At 34.1% G+C, this 12,538-nt stretch overlaps 1 protein-coding gene across 1 annotated transcript in view; it reads left to right on the top strand.

Annotated features, from left to right (window-relative positions):
* Positions 1-12,252, top strand: part of ABCB7 (ATP binding cassette subfamily B member 7) — a gene marked incomplete at its 5' end in the record, with an annotated part of 130,758 nt that extends 118,506 nt beyond the window's left edge. The window contains 3 exons of the mRNA XM_080910300.1: positions 54-157; positions 2,374-2,481; positions 8,774-12,252. Of these exons, the coding sequence (XP_080766426.1) occupies positions 54-157; positions 2,374-2,481; positions 8,774-8,989 (428 nt within the window). The 3' untranslated portion in view covers positions 8,990-12,252. The remainder of the gene's footprint in view (positions 1-53; positions 158-2,373; positions 2,482-8,773) is intronic.
* Positions 12,253-12,538: the final 286 nt, after the last annotated feature.

Raw genomic sequence — 12,538 nt, 5'->3', positions numbered from 1 at the left:
GAAACAGAATGTTCCTGTATTATCTTTCTTTAAATAAATTATTTCTTTTGCAGGAGGAGAAAAGCAGAGGGTAGCAATTGCAAGAGCCATTTTGAAGGATCCCCCAGTTATTCTCTATGATGAAGCTACTTCATCATTAGATTCAATTACTGAAGAGGTAAACGACAATGAGAATAATAAAACAATCCTTTTTCCTTGGAAGTTTCAGTATTGTCTGCATTATTTATACAGTGCTTCTCAACGTTCCTAATGCTGTAGCCTTTAATACATTGTTGCTCATGTTATGCTGACCCCAACCATAACATTATTTTCCTTGCTAATTCATAACTGTCATTTTGCTACTATTATGAATTATAATATAAAGATATGATATGCAAGATATCTGATATGCAACCCCTGTCTAAATATCATTCAACCCACAAGTTAAGAACCACTGACTTTGTGTTTTGAATGAATTTTAGTAGAAAAATACCTAACCTCTTCTTCCCGTATGGCAAGTGTTAATGAATGCCATAAAAACCAGGTTGCATTGAACCAGTGAATCTGTTCACAAATGTGCTTCCTTTTGGAAGTCTGTGACACTCCATGCTATTATATAGTCTTGCATCTTACAAAGCTGTACACATTATCCAACATGCTAGTGAGGAAAGAGTGTTTAGTTACTGTCATGTTGTCATTTAGCACCCCTTAATAGAAGTCATGTAAGTGACAGTGACACAGTACATACCAGAATGCTTTTCATTTACTATTGACGTCAAGCCAAGCACACACAACCCTTAAAACTGGTATCAATTTGTAGTCATTCCTCAAAAGAGTTGCATAACAGCAAGATGGTTGTGACAATGATGTCACGATACTACCCAGCAAGAACATTGTATCTTATAACAACATCTTTACAAAATACACAAAAGTTACAACCGCAATGATAATTTCATATAGGTTAATGTACAACCAAAGATAAGCAAGTGTCTCCAGTTGCTACTTTTCACTTAATATGTGATAGAAGTGTGTTAAGGTAAAGGTCTCCTTTCATCTTTACCAGCAATGTAATATAATATTTACATATGGAATTAAGTTTTAGGAAACATTATTATTTTATCAGCAGCATACTTAAAACTGTTCAAAATCAATTCATTTGAGAATGTGTTATATTTTGAGTGAACATTTAACAGGATTAGATCCTATTAAAAAGAGAATACCAGCCTATTTGTGAGAACTTTATACCTAAATATATATTGTACTATGTATGTTACAGTCTAACAAGATAGAATTGATAACAGGAGGTTTTAAGTCACATAACATTATTATGTCAGAGAATATAACCCAGTAAGCATTTACAAAGAATGCTTCAGAGGAAGAAGTTTTGATGTACTTCAGTGAGCCCTTTTAATAGGTTCAGGGGATTCAGAATTTAAGTTTTTATATAGGAGAGAGAGACTATCTATAAACATCAGGGTTTTGTTTTGTTTAATATTGGCCCTATACTTGATCATTAGTTCGTCCTAGTAGCTCTTAAAGTCGTCCTTTCAGAAAACTGTCTGTTCCCAGTAATTATCTGCTTTAACTAAAATTTAAACTTTTATCTAAAAATTAAATGTTTAGAAATACATGTGGGAAGGAAGCCAGTGAATATATCTTTGTCACCTACACTATCTTCTCTACCCAACTGGCTTTGGTTAGACCCAAATCTCCAAAGATAATTGAGTATCTATGTTACTGCCTCATACTCCATAGCCAGTAAATAAAATCTATTTTCTAGAAGGTATTAAAAACTCAAAATGTGACCAGGTACAGTGACATGCACCTTTAATTTTAGCCGTTTAAAGGCAGCCAGATCTACACAGTAAATCTTATACTAGCCAGAGCTGCCTACTGAAGCTAATATCTCAAAAAACAAACAAGAACTCAAAATGCTTCCCATAAAAAGGGCTTCCTCAAGTTAAAAGAGTACATGGATGTGTTGTACCTTTGAACTAAGGAAGAACAGATGTTCCTGTAAGTTTTTAGACTGCTGTCTTTCTTTGAACTTTTGTTCTTAAATACTTCCTCACCTTAGTTTTGTTCTTATTGGTAAGATTATATATGACTATGTTCCTCATATCACCAGAGTTTTTTAAAACAGAAAACATCACCTTCTCCCACAAATTTTAGTGACCTGTTGCCTATCTAAATGATCATGTTATGATGGTGTACTTATGTTTACTTCCCAATTTTCTTTTATTTTTGTCTTTATTTTCTTTAAGTATTTGAGGTACAAGTATTTAGTGGTGCTATAAATCTTAACTTCCTTAAGGAAAGATATGATTGTTTTCATTTACACTAACCTAATGAAAGTTCTTGTTTGGTTTTCTCCTACTCTTCTCAAACTTGTAGACTATTCTTGGTGCCATGAGGGATGTAGTCAAGCACAGAACATCTATTTTCATTGCACATAGATTGTCAACAGTGGTTGATGCAGATGAAATCATTGTCTTGAGCCAGGTAAGAGATGAACTTTAAAAGTTAGTATTCATTGCTATTCAACCTTAGAGATGTTTCTCTTTGTAATGATAGGTAGTGAATGCAGGGACTCATGGCTGCTCGGCCCCAAACAGCACATTTATACCCCTTGCTCTAATGCTCAAGGAGCATGGACAAATGAGGCAGGGGGTTGGGAAGATAAAGAACCAAAAGACAGAAAGGCTGTGAAGTGCTGTTAGTCATTTTGTAATCATGATCTTATGGCAACTCTAGCTACTTTCACTGGGTCTGCACAAGACTGGGTCCAGTCAGTAGTCAAATCATGAATGCAGGCAGGAGTTACAGGGCCATACCCTTCCCTAAAAAACTATTAACTGTTTATAGATCTCTGATAAGGAGGGCAGTCATTGTCTTCACTTATGTACTCAAAGGTGACCCTACCAGGCCCCAGTGGATATTTCTATACCAGTTGTCACATAGACTGTCCTGGTAAAACTCAGTGAGTCACAAAAGGATGTGAATGAAGGAAATGCACATGTAGGGAGGTAGGGGGAGGGTGAAAGGAGGATACAAGTGATCAGTATATTTTAAATATGTGTGAACTTAAAAGAACAAATTTCATAGAAGCTATAAAAATGATAATATTTGAAGAAAATTGGAACTAGTTATAAGTGCCTGAAATTTAATTATTGTGTCTAAAATAATATTACAGAATTTGTGTTTTTTGGATGACGTGGGATCTAATAGTATACTGGTGTTAGTCCATTTTGTAGGGAGTAGTACTTGAAAGTTTGAATAAGAAAAACTATAGTAACTCACTGTTCTTTAAAGTACTAAAAGCAAATATTTGATCAGGAAAGTATTTTTCATGGTGGAAGTATATTTTCAAGGGTTGTTTATATAAAATAATTTTTATATATTCCTTTTTGTCCTGAGTAAATCTTTGTGTGGTGTTTTTATGTATTTTCATTGTTCTAATGCTGTGTATAACCTTAATATTCTAAACATTAGAGTAAAATAAAAATGATTATTTAAACATGACCACCCACATTTTTGTTTTCCTTATATACAAGGTAAGAAAATATTCTATTTTATGTCTTAGGAATTTGCTATACAAGCTTACTATTGTCTACATGTTCTCAGCAAGTCAAAATATTATTGCTATGATTGGCAGAGTTAAAATGTTTAATTATTATCTCATTCCTTCTGTAAGGGTCTTTTTCCCTACCTGTTGGTATTTGATTATCTCTAACACTGTTCATTTTTTTCATATCACATTTAAGACCTTTTCTATCTTTCTCTTCCAAGCATTCTTTTAATTCTTTATTGTTTTAGAAGCCTGTGTACTGAGAATTAAGAGATAAAAAGCAATTATTATGTGCTTTCTATACTTTTGAGTAACCAAGAAGGGTGTTTCAGTGATGCTGCAGATTGAACTCAGAGCCTTATACATACCAGCCAGTGTTCTACCATTGAACTATATTCCCAGGCTGAGAGGGTATTTTTTTCATCCTACTAAAATTTAGTATTCGGTTTTGTGATGGCTAGACTGTGCTCTATAAAGAGTTTGTATATTTGTGACTTTAAACATATTAGTTTGTTCATAAATGTTTACATTCTTTAGACAAGATACTTTTTCCTAATATGAGTATGCCAGAATATTTTGAATGGTAATTTAAGCCTTACTGTATCTGTGATACTTACAAACCTGAAGTAAAATCTGATATTTTGGGTCTTTTTAACTAAGCTTACCATTTGTATGCAGTTGTGCTCTAAGAGCTTTTACTTAATAATAGAAAATGTTTGAATTTCTTCATAAATAATTATCTCCATGTATCTGCAGTTATTTCACAACATTGCCCCTTGAGTTTTAAATTATAATTAGAATTCATGCATTAATACATCAATAGTATCTATATCTACACAATCAGTAATTTGTTGTGTCTCTAATTGCTTAATTACATGACCTTATTTTCAACTGGTGTTCTGTCTGTCACCTTAGGTACTCTATCAAAATCTGTTCATGACATTTCTATAAAGATGGCATATCTATGAGACATCTGATTGAACATGGAAGTTAGACACATTTATCTCCTTTCCTCCAGCCAAAATAAAACAAAAATGCAGTAATAAAATGAGTATAATTATAAATCAGCAAATGTACTAGAAGAGGATTTAACAGTGGACAAGGAATATCAGCAAAAAATGGGGAAAATGTTAAGTAGGTAGATTAAAAAGACTGAGAAATTTTAATAGTATGATTTGCCAAAGTAGAAAGCAATTTTAAAAACTGACTTGGTTCACACTGTAGAAATATGAAATGGCTCAAAAATTGGAGGCATCCGGGTATTATGAAAAGTGAAGATAAGTAAGAGGCTAAAATAGCAGAATGTGTGTTTATATAAGAAATAGAAGCCAGGCTTGTTCACACGAGCCTGTAATCCTAGCTGCTGTGGAGGGGGAACCTGGGCAACTTTCAAAATAAAAATATAGAAGAGGGCCTGGTGTATAGCTTAATGGTAGGATGTGTGAAGCTCATTGTGTACTAACTAAAACCATGAAGATAAGTTAAGAATACAAAAACATAAGAATTGAACACTAACACTGTCACATTGATAATAGAACCAACCCATGTAATTTTTTAATACAGAGACCATGGAGGAATGCTACTTACTGCCTCATTCCCTCTAGATTGCTCAACCCAGAACTACCTGCACAGTGTGCAGTCAAGTGAATGCCCTCCAGTCTTGCCCACAAGCCAGTCTTATGAAAGCCTTCTCTCAGTTGAGGTTCCTTCTTCCAAGATGCCTGAGCTTGTGTCAAGTTGACAAAAACAAAACAACCGTAACAACAACCAAGGATACTTTCATATCTAGCAGAAATATAGTATAAGACTAAATAAGGCTAAATAGTCCAAAAGAAATAATTGGTGGTTTTATAGAAGTACACATTTTGAAATTATTTTCTGTACAAGACTGAGCAGCATATGCTGAGTAAATACACTGCTCTTAGATCAGAGATTTTACTTTGGAGAAGAAAGATACAAGTTAAAAAAAAAAACCATCAAAGAAAAGCAAGACTCTCACAAGGTTAGGTTTAAAAGAATTATCCATATAAATTTCTGATATGGAAAGTATTCTAATTCTGTCCACCGAGAGAGCCTGGGAGCAATGAAAAGTCTACAAGTAATGAGCAGTCCTGGCACACAGATCTTGGGTACTAAATTACTGTTTCTCACTAAAAGGAACCAAACCTCCTTCGATAAAAGCTGATCTGGGGCTGGGAAACTAATGAACACATGTCACAAGGACATAGGAACCACTTTGAATGACCTCCCACTGGCCAAATGTGGGATAATTAGAGCGGTAAAGAGAATAATGGCACTAATGAGTTGTAACACAATGAATAAAAACCTAATTTCTGTATTCATGATGATACTTTTAAAATAAGAACTACCAAGAGGAAAAGGAAAACCCTTTAAGAATACCACTAGCCAGCCTGTAGAAGGAATGATAAATTTAAGGAATCAGATTTTTTTGATCACCATTGTAGTAATTGTTTTAGAAAATAATCATCATAGGCTAATTAAAACATTAAGAAAAAAATTATTTAGTTTGAAAGTAAATCCCTTAGATTACATATTATAAAGATAGATTTTTATTTTTTATTAAGATAAAATTTGATGGTTAATTGAGAAATTGTATAGATATCTTTAAGCATATGATCAAATTTTATATCAGTAATGGAGCAAACTGGTTCTTCTACCTCCTGATGTGATGATGCATTGATAACATTTTTACCTTTTTTAAAAATTGACCGTTTCTAAGTGTGTGTGTGTGTGTGTGTGTGTGTGTGTGTGTGTGTGTGTGTGTGACTGTGGGGCATGGGGATTGTGCATGTGGGAGTGACAGAAGACATTTGAAGTAGGACTTGGGTCCCCGAAGCAAGAATTCAGGCCATTATGAGCTGCTCAAGGTGGGTAGTGGAAAGGAACCTGGCTCAGATCCTCTGAAAGATAAGGAACAGCAGAGCCATCTCTGCCCCCACATGACATAATTCTAATTTTTTAAAACATTTTTCACCTGTATCTAATAATCAGGACAACTAGGTGAATCCAAAGTGAAGAGTAGTCTTATGAAAAATTACAAACTATTTAGACCTGGACATTTGAGAAATGTCAGGGTCACAAAGAGAGAAGAGTAGCATGCAGTTAGAAACTCTTTGTGTGAATTTTGTGTTGCACTCATTTCTTTTGTTTTTTGTTTGTTTTAATTATTTTATTTATTTATATTTCCGATGTTGTCCCATTTCCACATTTCACCTCTGAAACCTCCCCCATCCCATAACCCATCCCTTTGCCTCTTTGAGGGTATTGCCCCACCCATCCATCCACTCCCACCTCACTGCTCTAGCATCCTCTTACACCCGGGGCATCAAACATCCACAAGACCAAGGACCTCCCCCTCCCATTGAAACCAGTTAAGGCCATCCTCTGCTACATATGCAGCTGGAGCCATAGGTCCCTCCATGTGTACTCTTTGAATAGTGGTTTAGTCCCTGGGAGTTATGGGGATCTGGTTGGTTGATGTTGTTCTTATGAGGTTGCAACCCCCTTCATCTCCTTCAGTCCTTTTTCTAACTCCTCCATTGGGGTCTCCAATCGTTGGCTGTGAGTATCTGCATCTGTATTAGTCAGGCTCTAGCAGAGCCTCTCAGGGGACAGCTATATCAGGCTCCTGTCTGCAAGCAGTTCTTGGCATCAGCCATAGTGTCAGGATTTGGTGTCTCCAGATGGAATGGATCCCTGTATGGCATTTCCTTCAGTCACTGGTCCATTTTTTGTCCCTGCATTTCCTTTAGACAGGAACAATTCTGGGTTAAAATTTTTTAGATGGGTGGGTGGCCCCATCTCTCAACTGAGGAGGTAGTCTCTATAGGTTATCTCCCATTTGTTGCTTATTTTGGCTAGTATCATCCTGTTGGGACCTGGGAACCTCTTGCTTCCTTCTTCTTCCTCCAAGGTCTCTCCCTCCCTCTACCTCCCACGGTTTACACTCAGTTCTTTCAAAATTAAAAGCATTTAAGTTTAATATGTTGGTTTTCTTCAGACCCTAGATAGAAAGAAAGGAATAAGGGGATTAGCTGTAATAATTGAAAATAAAGTATATGTTAGATAAGAGTAATGTGTCATGGCTAAATTTCATGGGTGTGATATAATTATACAAGGGATGTAAAATTATTATTTTTAAGAGATACACATTAATGAATTATTTAGGATTATAATTAGTATGTACAACTCATGCTCAGATTGTTGATAGAGAATGAATGAATATAAAGTGAGACAAAGCAAATATGGAAATAAAACTAAGGAAATGAGGTAGAAAAAAACCTGTGAGAAAATGTATATAAAATCCCAGCACCTACACAATTCAACAGAAAATCTGTAGTCCACAAAGTAAATAACACAAAACACTTGAGTAGTCAATAACAAAGTAAACAGAACCAGAATTTGTAAAGAATGCAGCAGAGAAGATATAAGATCATTAGTGTGTTAGCTCTCCAATTTCCTTAGCAAGTTGATAAATAATGCCAAAAATCAATAAATCAAGAAACAAATATAAACATATATGAATACAGCCATATGCAAATCTAGTATTTGGTCATTGGTACAAACTTCATTAATATTACAGAAATATTTATAAAAATCCTGTCAATGGGGGTGCCTATGAAAGTCCTTTTGTCTCCAATTGTGTTTAACAAATGAGTTGTGGGTCACTGTTTGGAACCCATATCAAATTCATGAAATGCTGTCTTTGATAGATATTGTTAGTAAAGAGAACTACTAGATGGAGTAAGGTTCATTTTCATCAAGTTTTCTTTATTTCATGAAATTTTATTTCAGAATTCATATGGATTTCACAATATTGTTTTTAAATCCTTTAAATCTTGTATAAATAGCAGTGCTTTTGATTTGAACATTTGCTGATTACAGAAAAGATCACCTTTTTAGAATTTTAATCTTCCCTTTATGCCTTCCAGAATGAAAATAAAACAGTAAAGCTTCATTTTCTTTACATAATGTGGTGTTTATGCTATTGGGAATCTCATAATTTCTGTTTACAGGGGCTATGTAGTCTATCGGTGAAGAAGCATTCCTACCTCAGTTTTTTGCACTGGGACTATGTATGAGGAATTAGAAGTATTTTAATGAATACAGGCCCTAAAAGTATTTCCTCGCAAATTACTATATAGTTTTATATATTATGCTAATTAACTGACCTTGGTCCATTTTTACATTGTGTTTCCTTTGTAGGGGAAAGTAGCTGAACGTGGTACCCACTATGGTCTGCTTGCTAACTCTAGCAGTCTCTATTCAGAGATGTGGCATACACAGAGCAGCCGTGTACAGAACCAGGATAACCTCAGATGGGATGCAAAGAAAGAGGGTCTCTCCAAAGAGGAGGAAAGAAAGAAGCTCCAAGAAGAAATTGTCAACAGTGTGAAAGGCTGTGGAAATTGTTCCTGCTAAGGAACATAGACATTTTTCATCTTTCTTTTTGTTGTCTTGTTTGGTTTTAAAATATGCATTTGCACTGAAGTAAAACCAGTTCACAAAATCATAAGTCATACATTCCCATTCCTTTAATCCTATTAAATGATTTATTTAAAGGAGGGTTTGATTTTTATGTCTTTCACCATCTTTTGAATGTGACATCGATAATTATCCCTAACTTATTTTCTTGTTATACCCCAAGTGTGCTCAGTACATAATTTTGGTTACAATTTGATTTTACCAGACAACTATGTTTGAAGTCTGACATCCTTTTGATATCAATAACCATATGAATTAGAGTGGGTTCTGAATTTATGTAGTCTTTACAAACCTCCTTTATGCTGCCAAGTTGTAGGGATATACCATATTTTTTCCTCTTAAAATTAAACAGGAATAACAGGAGGAGCATCATTTTTCTCTCCTCCCTCCTGTTATATTTCCTTTTCAATATGAAAATTAGTTTGAAAACACATAAGTTACAATTTACCCAAAAAAAAAACTATATATTTTGGGCATTTTACTTTTAGATACCTATAATTACAGTTCTTATTGTCCTTTTTGGAGGAAAAACTCATATTGGTGGATAGAATATTATCTTTAATCACCACTGCTGCTGTTATCTAGTGATTAAAATTTTATTTTTACCCCCAAAATTTTGTTTTGGATTACAATTAATTTTTCTTTAAAGTCTCATAAACCTTGATGTCATTTGAGAGTTGTCATACTGCAAATGATCCCAAAAGCTTAGGGAGTTAACAGCCTTTCCTATTTCCAGCTTATGGTCACTGCTCTTGCTATCTGTAAAAAGGATATTGTACATCCACACATGTGTCTGTCTGTGTACATACTCATGCATGTATATAAGTCAGTGTCCTCTTAAAACTATCTAAAATGTTTGGTAAATAGAAAAGTATTCCATATATACATATACTGTTTAGATGACCAGGTATCTTATTCCATATTGCCTCTTCAGAACTGCTATGTTTATTATAAGACTTTTTCTTGTTCATAATTTAATGAATTCTGTTAAGTCTAATGTAAACAAAAGAGACTACATGATATATCAAGTTTTACTGAGAAAAAATAGAAAATCATTTTACTATTAGAAATAATTACTAAAACAAGATAACATTTCACTTAAAAAGTTGTTCTCATAAGCTAGACATGGTAGTATGAACCTGGAGCCCCAGCATTAGGAGGTTGAAGTCAAAAATTTGAGGCTAGCTTGGGCAATATTGAAAGACCCTGTCTCTTAAAGCTGAAAAGGAAAATAATTCTTCTCTTGATTGAGTATGAATTTAATTTGTTTGATAGTACCCATTCAGTTCAAAACACATGTGTATCTCATGAATTGCCACATAATCATTTGTAATATGGTTTTATTTCTCAGGAAAGATCCTAATCTGCTTATTACATTATGGTTTTAATGTGTTTATAATGATAATTTAGTGTGAGAGAGATTAATATTTTTGATTTATAAATTAGTTAATAAATATCTTCAATTGTATCACAATAGTTTGATAATCTGAAGCCAGTTTTTCAGTTAGTCTTTGATAGCAAAGTAAGTTATGTGGGATCTTGCCTTTAAAGTTGAAGGTGTGGGTTCTGAATTTATGTAGTCTTTTAAAACCTTCGGTGTGTCATGAATTGCAAACTAGCTTTGGTTTGGTTTGTTGGTATTCCTTACTTTCAAGACATAGGTATCAGTGCTGTTCTCAAGGGGAGAGGGGGGAGCACATCCTTTGAATGAATCGATTACATTACTGGAGATGTGGTTAAACTCATATAAAAATCTTGCTTCTGTGTTAATTCCTACACTTACACTGATGCTGACGGAGGTGATAGAACTCAGTTACACAGACAAGCAGTGTGTAATAATCATTAATAAGAATTGATTGTTCTTGACTTGTACGCGGCAGTGTTCAAAGCAAGTTATGTTGTGATATGGGGAACATTTTACTCTAAGGAAGTAGGAATATTTTCAGGGTAGGGATAATTTTCCCAATAAGATTTGAAACTATTTTTTCATATGATTACAGATGGTCCCTAGGTCACTGTAGTCATTAATTTATTATCAGCTAACAAAGCTTAAATTATCTGTAAAAGACAATTAGTGCAAAGGCCATAACTAAGTCTTAAAGACATCTTCTTAAAAACTACATCATCCTTAGGTAGTTCTACAAAGGGAAATAATAGACAGATTAAGATGAAAGAAAAGCTTCCTGGGATGATTCAGTTATAGGAAATGCCAAGGAAAGGGCATTTAATTATAATATACTAATTTTACATCACAACATTACATAATTACACAAAAGGATAATGTGTATAACTTTTAAAAAAATAGTGTTGCAGCAATGTGTTTTAAATGTATTGGGAGGAATAAGCTATAGTTTTCAAATTTAAGCTCTGAAAATAGAAGAAGATGATGGGGGTTGATGTTTTACATCTCATCACTTCGCGGCCTTTTGGCTAAGACCAAGTATATTTCTTACATCTCTTTATTTTAAAGATTAAAAACTTTACTTTCTCCTTAAAGGAATTCCAGTTTACAAAAATTAACTTGAAATCAAGGTAATTTAGGATCATAAAAACAGGGCCAGATGCCTTCCTGATCGTCCTTAACAGAACTATCAGGGTGTGCAGATGGGCTTCTTTGTGATCAGGGAGACCTTTGTATCTGGACATGAACAAGTTCAAGATATGCATTGACTTTTTCTCTACAGGGATTTGTGTCTTCTATATACCTTTTCCCCTCTGTGTCTAGATCTCAGTTTGCATGGATGGTTGCTTTTTAGAACGTGTTTTGCTCTACAGGCCAGGTATTTAAAAGAGTGTTTGATTCCGTGTTTCTAGACCACCTTTTCCCTACTGCCATCTTATTCCTATCCTTTCTACTTGCTGAATACATCACCAAGTAGCAGCCTTTGCCAGTATATATTTTTAATTTCCTTATCTTGTACCTTATTACAGGGTATTCCTGTTGTAAATTAGCAGTTTAAAATGTTTAAATATGTTTGTAATTATAGTTTCTTTTTAATTATAGAAAAACTTCTTTTCCCCTCTCTAAGTGTATTGATTTGGAATGTAAACTGTATGGTAAATCGTAACATTGATTGAAACACTCTGGATAAAGCTGATTAAGACAAAACATCTCAACCAAGCATTTACCTTACCACAATTCTCTTGTTTATAGCAACCTATGCAGAAAATCATTACTGAATAAACATGATGTCTTTGTGCCTAAAAATGAGTGTCTTGTGGAAATCACTTTTTTGCAATGTTCAGGGAAACTAATGTTTTGTCCTTGATACACTTGGAATAAATTCAGTTAATTACTAAGCACTTTGGGGATATGGCCTTGCAGCTTTATACAAAAGGTGAAAACTTGACATTTTTTCAGAAGCAAAGTAAACATTTGCAGAGATCATTATGTAGCTAAAATGGTGGCAAATTGTAAGGGTTTTATTTAGCCTTAAGCTGTCATTTTTTGGATAGCGAACCAATGAAAGGTCCCTAGTTTCTTAC

The sequence above is a fragment of the Micromys minutus genome (genome assembly GCF_963924665.1).
Source record: "Micromys minutus genome assembly, chromosome: X".
In the NCBI taxonomy this organism is placed as follows: domain Eukaryota; kingdom Metazoa; phylum Chordata; class Mammalia; order Rodentia; family Muridae; genus Micromys; species Micromys minutus.
The sequence above is the reverse complement of the archived record's forward strand: the minus strand, read 5'-3'. Positions and strand labels throughout refer to the sequence as shown.